This window comes from Crocodylus siamensis, chromosome 13 (assembly GCF_052110815.1).
Source record: "Crocodylus siamensis isolate JL-2025a chromosome 13, ASM5211081v1, whole genome shotgun sequence".
Classification (NCBI taxonomy): Eukaryota; Metazoa; Chordata; order Crocodylia; family Crocodylidae; genus Crocodylus; species Crocodylus siamensis.
This window is the reverse complement of record NC_143407.1, coordinates 24,175,580-24,188,841: the sequence shown is the minus strand read 5'-3', so window position 1 is coordinate 24,188,841 and position 13,262 is coordinate 24,175,580. Positions and strand designations below refer to the sequence as shown.

At 43.3% G+C, this 13,262-nt stretch overlaps 1 protein-coding gene across 1 annotated transcript in view; it reads left to right on the top strand.

The window, feature by feature from the left end:
* Positions 1 to 13,262, top strand: part of ZZEF1 (zinc finger ZZ-type and EF-hand domain containing 1) — a 90,238-nt gene that overhangs the window by 16,804 nt on the left and 60,172 nt on the right. The window contains exons 8-13 of the mRNA XM_090025398.1: positions 1,502 to 1,680; positions 4,879 to 4,977; positions 5,672 to 5,763; positions 11,327 to 11,475; positions 11,966 to 12,077; positions 13,039 to 13,254. Coding sequence (XP_089881524.1) covers positions 1,502 to 1,680; positions 4,879 to 4,977; positions 5,672 to 5,763; positions 11,327 to 11,475; positions 11,966 to 12,077; positions 13,039 to 13,254 — 847 coding nt within the window. The remainder of the gene's footprint in view (positions 1 to 1,501; positions 1,681 to 4,878; positions 4,978 to 5,671; positions 5,764 to 11,326; positions 11,476 to 11,965; positions 12,078 to 13,038; positions 13,255 to 13,262) is intronic.

Genomic DNA, 13,262 nt, shown 5'->3' with positions numbered 1-13,262 from the left:
CAGAAGTACTCTGACTGTTAAGTATAATATGTGAACCAAAGTTGCTGTTGAAATAAATTATTCATGACAATAATTCATATGGAATTGCTTGAGAGGCCAGGCCAGTGTGATTTGTTACTATTCAGCACTAGTGTAGCCAATATGAATTATGCCATTGCTTTCTTTTGGTCTGCCTCTCTTTTTACAAATAATAGTTCATTAAAATCTTCATGTAGAAGTTAAGCAGGCTCTAATTATAAATGACTAATAAATTAAACTTTTCACAATATAATTACAGAAGTCTTAGGTTTTCAATAGGCTCGTTTCTCAATGGAATGTTTTTAGATGTATTACAAAATGAAAGTTGAAGTTAGTGGGTCTGCTTACGAGTGGTTACTGGGAAGTGAAATTCTTTTTTTTTTTGCTAGTGGGCGTGCAGAAAGCAGAGAGATCGGGGGCCCAGATCTATGAAGTGTGGAGTAGCATGTACTACTAGGGAATGCTTCTATTATAAGAACTATACATACATAAATAGGCACCTACCAAATTCATGGCGGAAATGGGGTGCACTGTGGCTTCTTTAATTTTGCAGGTTCCCTTGCAAAACCTCCCCCACTGCCCTGCCGCTGATTGGTGGAGGGGCCTTGCCTGCAGCTCTCTCCTGATCAGCGGGAAGGCAGAAATTATGGTTTTAAATATGGTACTGTTTTTGCCTCTTGCCACTGATTGGCTGAGGGGCCTCTGGATGGCCCAGCTATTTTCTGCTGACTGGTAGGGAGACAGAAACAACACCATGTTTAAAACTGCGGTTTTAGTTTCCTTGCTAATCGGGAAGTAGTGGTGGGGTCTCTGCTAATCAGCAGCAAGGGTGGGAGCAAGGGGCGAGGTGCGCTATGGGGAACATACAAAGTTAAAGGAGCTTCCGCGTGCTCTACTTCTACCGTGAATTCAGTAGGTCCCTGTACATAACTTTAGCTGGGCTAAAGCTGAATAGCCCATTTTACTTTTTAACTAGACAATTTACAGCTTTAAATGATTGTTTCAGTGCTTATTCCCACTGAAACAGACTATGACGCTGTTTTTAGAAGCAGAGGACTTAAAACAAGGGTGTCAAACTCATCTGGCTCTGCAAACCAGATGAGTGGCAGATAGCCAGTCCACAGGCAGGATCAGGCCCATAGATCCCAACACCCATGCATCTGATCCAGCATATGTGGCACCTGTGGTTTCAGGACAATTGGACCCAGTGAGCACTGCAGGTGGTGCATGTCTTGGGCACTGGACATGGGGCTGATCTGGCACGGCATGTATGGCAGCAACAGTGCCATGTTATAGAGCTCCCTGGAGCTGGAACCAGCTTTTGGGCCATATGTTTGACACCCCTGACTTAAATGATTATATAAATGGGTCCCCATGTAAGTTAGTGAAATGATGTTTTGCTGAATTTGTTTTGCTGCAGTAGGTTGCCTTTTTCTGATTGACCTTTTTTAATTCACACATTTGTTATTTTTATTTCCCCCAGTTGTTGTGCAACTCCAGAGGTAGAACTTACACTGTTGGCTTTTGCCTTAGCCAGAGGTAGTGTTGCCAAAGTTTTAAATTCACTCTGTACGATCACTGATCATCTGGACACGCCATATAAAGCTTCATCGCTTATTGCTTCCATGGCAACAGTTAGACAAAATCTGCTTTATAAATATGGTAAGTAGCTCCTAGGCCTATGCAAACATTATTGAAATGAATGGTAATTGCCTTCTTCCTTGTATGTACAGAGCATCACAGCTCTCCAGGTTTTGTTTATGCAAATCATTCCTTGATCATTTACATCTTTGTTCTAGAGTGTTTTTTCATCTTGATAATCTTGATTAGATGAAAGTATGTGCACTTGGGGCTCTTGCATCAGATCAAAGCTAATCTTAGAATATATGCAATGTGGGTGACTGGTGCCCGAGGTTCCCTCTAAGCTGCGCGTCTGCAGCCGCTCACAAGTAAAAATCCTGCCGTGCACCAATTTTTTAATGCTGCACACCTGCCTGGAGAGGAGCTGGGCGCAGAGGCACCGGGGCCGGCGTGGGACACTTACTGAAGGTAAGCTCCTCACTCCTCATACAGGGCAAGCAGCAGCTCCTCCCCCAGGTGGGGCTGGGGGCTGGGGCGGGCTCCGCAGGCTCCACCAGCTCCGGGGAACTGCTCCACACCCCCCGATTGCCTTGGGGAGTGAGGACGCGCATGGCATCAGGGCTGAGGAGTGGAGCAGTTCCCTGGAGCCAGCAGAGCCCACGCCAGCTCCAGCCCCCATCCCTGCCTTGCCTCACCTTGGGGAGGAGCTGCTGCCTGCCCTGCGTGAGGAGTGAGGAGCTTACCTTCGGTAAGTGTCCCATGCCGACACCGGTGCCTCCCTTTCAGTTCTGTTAACTGCTTGTGTCCGGCCCATGGCTGGGCCACAGCATCAATTTTACCAATTGATTGTGTCCGGCCCATGGCTGCCCCACAGTGCTTCACTGTGCAGCTCTGGGCAGCAGTTAGCATGGGGAAGGGTGGTGGCCAAACCCTGCCTGCTCCCACCTGGACACTTAATGTGGGACACTTACCAGCAGACCGTACTGAAAGGGGCAGGCAGGACTGAAGCGGTGTGCACACGGACTGCTGCTCCGTAGAGGGAACATTGCTGGTGCCTCCTGAAAGGGTTGGTGGGGGGGGCACACTTGCCCCAACAGCGACCAGTCAGTGACCGGTAGGGGGACCGATTGCCCTGACTGAAGAGGGGGTCCCCTGCGGCTAATCACGCTGGCCCGGAAGTGCTGTATCACTGGCACTTCCAGGTCAGCGCGACACTTCTGGATTTGTGCGATCGGCTGTGGTCAGTGCAATCAGACACAGGGGAAACCCTCCCCCAGTCAGTGGGATTGGCTGCGGGAGGACCATGGGATCACTTCTCATGGTGCCCCCACTCCCTAGCCGGCGCTCTTGAGGGGGCATCAGCACTCTCGCCCGCCCCACCTGCCTGTCATCTAAGCAGGGTATGCTGGCTGTGAGGGGGTGCATCAGTGCTCTCTCGGGTGCATCAGTGCTCTCTCGGGGTGCATGTGCACCCCCTACGCGTTGCCACTGATATATGTGGGCCTTGTGATTCTTCCAAGGACCAAAGTAGTAACACTTTGGAGAAGGAAGTCTGTAATTTTGGCTTCAAGAACTTCAGGAATAGTTGCTTTTATAGAAAGATGGTAAAGGTGTTTCATCTATATCAAAGTTACTTAGTGACATTAGTCTGATTCTACAGTAGATTTCATGAAGTTTCTTTTCCAAGTCTTTTTTTAGTAAGTAGAATGCCATTATGTATAATTTTTGTCAGTGAATCATAGGGTTGGGAGGGCCTTTCATGGTCATCTAGTCCAACAGATGTAGGGTTTGCTGTTCTTAAACTGTCCCAGAGATGCATATCTAGCCACTTCCTGAAAACTCCCAGTGAAGGGGATTCTAAAGTTCCCTACTCAGCTTGTTTATTGGTCTGCTGAAGACTCATTCTTGTTGTAGGATTAACATAGTTTCATAATTTTTCGTTTCACATTTGATAAAGTTTAGAGTTGTATGTGGACATATTGCTTTCACTTTCCAGTCCTAAAACAGTGGGCATTCATACCAGGCCTGTTGACATGAACCTGATACAGAGAAATATATTGATCAGATCCAACCACCACCTGGCCTATGACTAGGCTTGGCAGAATTTGATTTTATTTTGTAATAAGCTTGATGGCTACAAGCAATGTCATTTTAAGCTGTTATTAACATTTTTACCTTTACATTTGCAGGATTGCACAACATTAGGGGTGTTGGGGACAGACAATTTAGTAATGCCAGTATACTGTTAAAAGTTTTATAAAATCACATGTCAAAATATAAGAAGTAAATATCCATAAATCTGTTAATCATACCAGTTTTAAATCATTCTGTTCATTCATCAGGAAAGACCCAGGCAGGCAGGGATCAGAAAAGGAGGGCTGTGGCACTCCCAGAGCTCTGGGGACATGGTGGGAGGTGGTATCCATCCTGGGCCCCCCCCCCTTAGCCAGCCTGGACCCTGCTGCCATGTGGCTGGAGCCTCAAATACTCAATAGCTCTCTTCTACCTCCACCTTCCCTTTCCCCAGTTTTGTATAGGGTTTTGTTTAAGTAGCCTGTTATCTCCCTCAAGCCTGTTTCCCCCCACCTGTTAGAGAACACCTAATTGCTTAACTGATGAGTCATTAGGCCTGAATGAGCAGATAATTGGTTAATTGAGAGATCATTAGGCCACCCATTGTTTTCCTCTTTAACCCCTCCAACCTTCCATCTCTTTCTCCGCTGCCCAGGAACGGGGTAAGGGTTCCTTGTTACAATCTCCTTTCTTTAAATTGTGATTATTACTGATGGAAATATTTTTTCACTAGCCAGTGAGTGAATGGTGAAGTTAATGTTTATTGATATTAGTAAAAATCGAACCCTGCCAAGCCTACCTATGACAGATGTAAGCATTTTAACTGTGAAAGATTATTAATGAAACGTTAGGTTCAACAGTGTGGAAAGCCATTTATTTTTTCCCTGACAAATGTATTTTCTGTTTCCTAGTATAAAGGTAGTATTTAGCATGTGTTGTGAACTCCAAAATGCATATGCTACAGTTGAAGGAATTCAGACTGTCGTAACTTCGATTTCCTATCTTGGTTGAGATGTCAATTGTATATGAAGTCACAAAAACATTTTTTTTGTACATATTTATTTATGTAAAGATACAAAGTAAAAAGACTATGTTTTCCCTTTTTGATATTTTTTTAGTATTTTTGCTTTTTGTGTATGAAGACCTTAAAACTTACCAATATTTTTCCCTACTGTTACCGCCAAACCTATTGCTTTTTGTGTGTAGGAAAACCATTACGGCTAACTCTGCAAGCATGTGATGTAAAGGGGAAGGAAGATAAATCAGGGCCTGAAAACCTCCTTGTGGAGCCGTGGACTGGGGATGGTAAGTACATAGATGTAGTTTTAAGATGACCAGCAAGATACCTGGAAGGTGTGCACATTGGGACTCAGCTTGTCATGTTAGGTGGGTGTACTTATGACCAAGAACTATTGCCAAGTTTTGTTACTTCCACGGGACTGCACTTGCTACTTATCCAGTCTCTAGCTAAAACAAATGGGTCTCTTTCTTCCAGCAACTTGCTTTTGATGCCATCAGTTTAAAAAAGGATTTTGCAGCTTTCTCATTTTTTCCTTTCCAGATTTAATGTGAAAGATAGATTGAATGATCCTGGCAGTGTTATTTTGGCATTTAGAAGAACAGCAAAGTTGTCTGTCATTCAGTGTCTCCAGTAATGTTTGGTGGAAATTACTACCCACTAAAACTTAGTAATTGCAAGCTTTTTTTTCCATTTACAAAAGTTGTAGTCCCACAAGAGGTTGTAGAAAGATACGTTAACATGACACCGAGTTATTTGTGTTCTTGGTCACATTGTCTTTCTGATCTGAACTGTGGATGTCAATATGTTAATGTTTTCTTTAAATTCCCAAGCAAAACATTTGGTTCACTTCCAACTTAATGAAGCGTTGTTGTAAAGCAGAATTGCTGGATTTTAATTTCCTCCTCTTATAATTTTTATTCAATTAATTTTTATGGTAATAATTCTGAAAGCTTCATCATCTTTTCAATTTTACTTTAGGTTTTCTTACTGAGACTGGAAAGACCAGAGCAAGCATCATTCTCTCTACAGGAACTGAATGTTTGTTCCAGGTGACACAAATTAGAGTAAAGGTACGGAGCTGCTTTACATTATTCAAGCAGACTTTTGTATTTATGTTTCTTAGTTGTGTAGCGTTTTAACCTGTGGCTGATGGGTAAAAAGTGTGAGTGTATTTAAGGAGTGGCATCAGTTTGGGTTTTATACTTCTGTAAGTTACAGGAAACTTGGACAAAAAGCGGCCACAGCCATGCTCTGTACAGAATTCTATCTGTTTTGTGTTCCATCTATCTGTGGTCAGGTCAGGACTGAAAAACTGCTACTGTTATGACCATAAGTGGTAGAACCTGTACTGGTCGACGCTGAGCGCTAGGCAGCAGTTAATTAACCTGATAACCTCAAGAAGTACCAGTAGTTTGGGCAGATGAGTGCCTGAGGAGGCTGGAACCCTCGATGGAGAAAATGCCATCAAAAGGCAGATGAGCATAATCTCTTTAGTGATTTTTGCCAACAGTATCCACACAGGACAGATTGGGCTCTTCAGCTATGGCTGGCAATGAATCTAGGAATAGAGCCCGAAAAGACAGGCAGATGGAAGACCTCCTCTGCATTGGCAATTCCTGCCGCGCAGCCGGCTTCAAATGTATCAACTTCTGCCCTTCCTTTGGACCAAACCAGTGTTGCCAAGAGGGGGATACTGATGCATGGGCAAGCAACATCTCCATATCAACTGCCCAGGCTATTGCAGCCATACTGAATGGAGAGGACACTCCATCCTTGCTGGCAGCAAGGACACAACACAGAAGGTGACAGTTATAGATTATAAGCTTTCACTTGACTGACATAGAGAAGAGTGTCCCGGGTCACCTTCGGCGGGAGTAATCCTCACGTTCCACTGGTCAGCTACTGTCTACCATAATGCTGGGCAGCCCCTGAACAGTTAGGTGCTGACCCATCACAGTCTTTCTGCTTCGTTGGGGCAGGCCGAGAGCCAATAAGCAGATGGAAACCCTTGTACCTGGTAAAAACAAGAAACTAAGAACTTTCCACCTTGGAAGCTAGAATGTCAGGATCACGTGGCCTGACCTGGCCTGACAGACGATGATGACCTACAGTACGCGAGCAGCATACAGAAGTCAGTCTTGATTGAGCACAAACTGTACAAACTCAACGTTGACATTGCAGCACTCCAGGAAACAAGACTTGCAGATCCTGGTTCTATCGGAGAGATCAATCATACCTTCTTTTGGCAAGGTAAAAGCACTGAAGAAAATTGTCAGCACAGTATCAGCTTTGCTGTGAGCCACAAAGTGGTAAAGCTTATAGAAACACCCATTGGGAAGTCAGAATGCATCATCTCATTTAGACTTCAGATGACCATTGGCTTTGCGAACATCATCAACACTTATGTAGCAACATTCAACTCCAGCCCTGAGGAGAAGGATAAATGTTATGGCATTCTGCACCAAGTTGTCAAAGGAATACCACCAACTAAGCAACTGTTCCTCCTTGGAGACTTCAGTGCAAGAGTTGGCTCAGGCAACAACTCACGGCCAGAGTGCCTAGGACATTTTGGCATCAGCAAGATCAATGAAAATGGTCAACGATTTCTTGAGTTCTGCACCCAAAGCTAACCGTGCATTACCAATTCATATTTTGCTTGAAAACCAACTGTGCATTACCATTTTGATGGAAAAGATTACCACAAAATGTCATGGCAACATCCATGATCAGGCCACTGGCACCAACTAGATCTTGTTATTGTTAGGAGGAAAGATCTACCTTCAGTGCAGAAGACCTGCACATTCCACAGTGCCAGTTGTGACAGTGACCACTCCCTGATCATTAGCCAAGTGAAAATTACAGCCAAGAAAAACTACATAGAGCAAAACCTAGGAGCAAGTCCAAAACCAATACCACTAATGCCAGGAACCAGAGAAAGTGCCAAGAGTTTGTGAAGACTCTCAAACTCGGCATATTTGGGGAGTCGCTATCAAAGAAGGCAGAGTCGATTTGAGAAGGTTTAAGAACTGCAATACATGAAACAGCTAAAGCTACATTTGGGGAGAAGAGACTGTCCACTATGGACTGGCTTGAGGAAAATGCAGAACTATTACCTCTCAACATCGAGAACACAGCTTATCTGAAACGCAACAAGAAGCCAACTGAGAGCACTAAAACAAGACTTTGACAGGTGAGGTACAGAGAGCAACCAGACACTGTGCAAATCAGTACTATGCTAAGCTCTGTGATGTGATACAGAGAACCTCAGACACAGGAAGCCTAAATCATGTAGCCTGAAGAAAGCTATCAACAAGGTTGTCCTTCTCAAGTCCCGTAGCAGTGAAGCCATTACAGATGGAAGCAAGCAGGGGTCTTGGGTTGAACGCTACTAGGAACTATACTCACGAGAAAGAAACACCACCAGCAAATCACTGTACCAAATATCAACTCTACAGGTCATACCAGAGTTAGATGTGGAGCCCACTACAGAAGAGTTAAGCAAGGCTATTGATTCATTATCAAGTGGCAAGGCTCCTGGAAAAGATGGCATCCCAGTGGAAATTCTCAAGTGCAGAAAAGAAAGCCTACTACCATATCTTCATCAGATACTCAAATGCTGGAAAGATGGTGAGGTACCACAAGACATGCATGATACAAACTTTGTCGCTCTGTATAAAAATAGAGATTAGGACAACTGCAACCACTGTAGAGGTCTTTTGCTACTAAGTAGAGCAGGCAAAGCTTTCACAAAGGCCATCTTAGTGCACCTACAACAGCTGGCGAGTTGTCTACACCTGAATCTGTGTGGATTCAGGGATGGAAGATCAACCATAGACATGATATTTTCCCTATGGCAACTTCAAGAAAAAAGCAGTGAACAAAACCAACCATTGTACATCGCCTTCGTGGATCTAACCAGCGCATTTGACACTGCCAGCAGAGCAGATCTATTTGCAGTCCTAGAAAAGATAGGATGCCCACCAATACTGTTAAGTCTTATATGTTCCTTCCATGACAACGCAAAAGCAAATATTCAGTTTGATGGGTCAACTTTGGACAGCTTCAAGATGAAAAACAGTGAAGCAAGGATGTGTTCTCACCCCTAAACTCTTTGGAATCTTCTTCTCAGTACTCTTGAACTGTGCATTTAAAGACGTGGAAAATAGAGTGTACCTTCACACATGATCTGATGGGAAACTCTTCAACCTGTCACGACTTAAGGCAAAGACTAAAATTTAAAAGGTGCTTATCAGGGAGCTTCTATTAGAGGGATGGGCAAAATATAGCCCGCAGGTCAGATATGGCCCACCAAGCCATTCTATCCAGCTCACGGGACCCCTAAAAAATTTAGAAAATACTTATTTGCTCCTGGCTGCCTGTCAAAGAAGACAGGAGCTGGGGCAATATGACCCAGGGGGAGCCAGCAGTAGGAGACAAGAGCCCAGCCCTGCCCACCCCCAGCCATTTCTCTGCTTCCCGCTTCTGCCCTGCTCCAGCATCATGTAACTCCTGGCTGCATGGCTGGTACAGAAGGGAGGCAGAGAGGGGAGAGAGATGGAGTGAGTGTCTGTGTGCAGGCGGTGGCAGAGTGTGTGTTTTGTAGGGTGAGTCCCACACATAACCCACCATACGCATGCACCCACACCCCCCTCACACTGCCATACATGCGGACTCCCATACCCACCCACACACCACAAACCCACACACATGCCCACATGCTTCCTTACTGCACAAATACATGCCCCGCACAATATACAAGCATAAGGCTTCATTTTAAACTATTGTGTGATCACGTCTATGTACATTACAAAAACACATGTAAACCAGGTCAAAAAAAAATTGAAATCAAATTAATGAATGTTTTAAATGTTGACTTTTTAGAATATAATTTGCAATTTTTCTGGTCCTGAGATGGCAAGAAAGGAGTACTTCTGGGGGCAAAGGGAGGGACTTCTGGTGGCAAAGGTTAGGGGTTAGGAGGCGGGATTTCCAGTCCCAAGATGGCAACGGGGGGTGGCAACCCATGCAGCCCCCGACAGCTTGCCAAAACTTGGTAAGCAGCCCTGCACCCAAAATAATTGCCCGCCCCAGTTCTATTCACTGATAATGCTGCCCTTATAGCCCACGACAGAGACCTATTGCAAGAACTCATGGATTGCCTCTCATGGACTTGCTAGACATTTACTCTCATCGCCAGCATAAGGAAAACAGTTGTGGTAGGACAGGGAGTTCCACAAGATCCATCAATCACTCTTAATGAGAACCAGCTAGAAGTAGTCCAAAATTTCAGCCACCTAGGGTCTACAGCGACCACCATCCTCTCACGGGATGAAGAACTTAATGTTCACATCAGAAAGGCTGCCATCACCTTCAGCAGACCAATTAAAAGAGCTTGGCACAATTCAAAGCTTACCATCAAGACCAAAATGCTAATGTACAAAGCTTGTGTACTCAGCACTTGCGTAAGGAGAGGAAACATGAACAACTTATGCACGTCAAGAGAAAAGGTTAAACAGCTTCCACCTGCGCTGTTTACACTGCATAGTCAACATCAAATGGCAAGATAAAGTTACCAATGTAGAGGTTCTTCAAAGGACAGATTTACCAAGTGTGACAGCCCTACTCAAACACAGATGACTGTGATGGCTGGGCCATATGAGCAGATTGGAAGATGGACATATACCCAAGGACATGCTCTACGGGGAACTATCGGAGGGAACAAGAAAAACGGGATATCCCAAGCTTTGCTACAAAGACGCATGCAAGCAAGATATGGAGGCATTTGGAAACTGGAAACCGTGGCAAGCGATTGGAACAAGTGACATCACCATCTCCACCAGGGCATTAAAGTCCACAACAGGAATTGGCTTCAACAGCTTGAAGAGAAAAGAGTTCGCAAGAAGCAAGCGGCTCCTGAATCACCCAACCATGGCATGTATGCTTGCAACCACTACCACAGATCATGCAAATCTTGGATTGGACTATTCACTCACGTGAGACTCTGCAAACCATCTATGCCATAGGCTGCAATATCCGCCGTCTCTCGCAGATGAAAGGATGCCAATCGTGTGTTGATTTTTTGTCATTCAAGCCAGTGAGGTATTTCTAACTCTTATGTACTTCCTAGCTTCTTTTTAAAAACTGTGGACTTGTTTAGAATAGGCTGTGAACTGTATGTAAAGTCACTTTTTAAGTTTGTGAATACTAAGTGCTGAGACACAGCATAACTGTTTGGCTTAGCTGTGCTTTATATTCTCTTCAACTGTGTAAGAAATTTGAAAATAGGATTATATTTAGGAATTACAAAAGTCAGTAATCTGAAGCCAGTTCAGCAGTTACCTGTACGGATATCCTTTCTAAATCCTTTCTGCAGACAGGATGATAGTTGTAATGCAACTTCACTGTTAATTCGTTCCTTAATCTTTTTGAGTTAAGGAACTAATTAACAGTCATATTTTTGAGTCACATTTCCTAGTTCAAGTAAATGAAATCAGTTATGGTTCTCTAAAATCATATTGTTTGTCTGTCCCTGCCTTTTTGTTTCTGCTCTGAAAGAGGTATTACACAAAACACCTCACTATTGCTCATTGCTCCAGTTTTGTGCATATTACTTTACCTTTGTTTCACTTCTAGGTACGGAGAGGTGCCATTGGGGCCCAGTGTGGGCTGGTGTTTTCCTATAGTAGCTCCTCAGAAAAATTTAATGCAGAGGAACATTTTAAAAGATTTGAGAGATATGACAAGTGGAAGCTACAAGAATTCAGGCAGTTTTTAAAAAACAGGTAAAGATGCAATGAATAACTTAAAATATTAATATACAAACCTCTACTATCTTATGCCACGTAGTGAGAGAGAGGCAGCCTTTAATTTTGCTATTGTTAGGCATAAAGTAGTGTGTCATGAAGTCACTAAGCTCTGTACAGCCGAAGGTCTGCATTTCAGCTTTGAAAATAATGCCTCATTTAATAAGCAGTTCTATTTGATTAAAAATTTTACTTGACATTGTGAGGCAAGATTTTTATTGTGCAAGCTGATTCCTAATAGCTTTCTCAATCCCTCTTTCTGCAAGCATTCTATAAAGGGTGCTGTAAAATAACTGAATTGACTTTTAAAAACATCTCTAAGACTTGCACATGCACCATGTTTGCATGTCTGTCCATCTGCTATATTCTCCTAGCATGTGAAAACAGTTGGATAATGTCGCAGCTCTACTGCAATCCTCAAATTTTAACACAAAATTGTAACAAAAAATTGATATGCTTTTATCTGCAGAAGCACTTCTTCATGTGATGAGTTGGGAGAAGATGATCCTGTTGGCTGGTTTGAGGCAGAAGAAGAATGGGATGAAGTGGATGTCAAAATGCAACAATGCAGAGTTTCCCAAGTAAGAAACAATGAAAATGGACTGACTCAGGCATGACTGTGCAGTCTTGCCTCTTTTTTGAAATACCAGTTAAATAAACAACAGCTTTTTTTGATTAAGGAGGAACCTAATTAAGATTCCAAAGGAGAGGAACAAAGAAATATGAGAGATCTAGAGAACAGGGTATGGAAAAAGGTTGGAAAAACTGGGATTATTTGGTTGGGAGAAAAGATGACTCAGGCGGACATTTGTTAATGACCTTCGGGGACCAAAACAGTTGTTATGAAGAGGACCATATAGGGACAAGAAGTAGTGGGCTTAAAGTGCAACAGGAGACAGTTAGGTTGGTGTTAGAAAGAACCAGCTAGAGAGGTTGTGGAATCTCCATCGTTGGAAATTTGTAAGTACAGGTTAGATAAATATTGGTACGGGGTCGCTTAGACCAGGATGCTCCTTCCAGGAACAGAGGGTAGGAATAGATAACTCTGAGGTCCCATCCAACCCTGTTTTTCTATAAGAGTAAAAAAAAAAAGAGTAAAAATCAGTTACAAAATGAGTTAAATTGATAGTTAAATCATTGTGCAGATGCACATGGTAGTCACTGAACCGTAGTGTGTCCCTCATGTAGTATCTTCATAATTCCTGCCTTCCTAGAAATGAGAATGTAATCCAGGAAGGTAAGGTTTGCTTGAATAACATTACAGTTTTATACTCAAATAAGTGATAGTGCTACTAACTGAGGCTGCCACTAAATGTCAAAACCCTTTGTTATATAGTTAATAACTGTACCGGTGGTTTGTAATGCTAATATAATAAAAGATCAGATGAACATTAGCCTTTAAGAATAAAGTAATGTTGTATGAGCAAACTAAAAATAGGAAGATCCTTATATCTTGAGTATATTATATTTTTAAACTGGGATATACACTGACTGACGTTTTCAAAATGACTGATTTTTGTGGGTTTTTTTGTCTCTGTCCAGTATTTAATGGTGAAGTTCTTGTGCACGAGACAAGATACAGCAGAGCGGCTTGGAGTTCAAGGCCTGAACGTTCTTGGGTATCTTCGAGCTGCAGGAGGGGAGCCCAGCAGAAGCATGAACTGTCTGAAATGCAAAAAACCTGAAAACGATGCCATTTGTGGAACAGCTCTTCTCTTGAAGACGCTTTATTTCATCCAACAACTTGCCCAGGACCTGGTATGTTT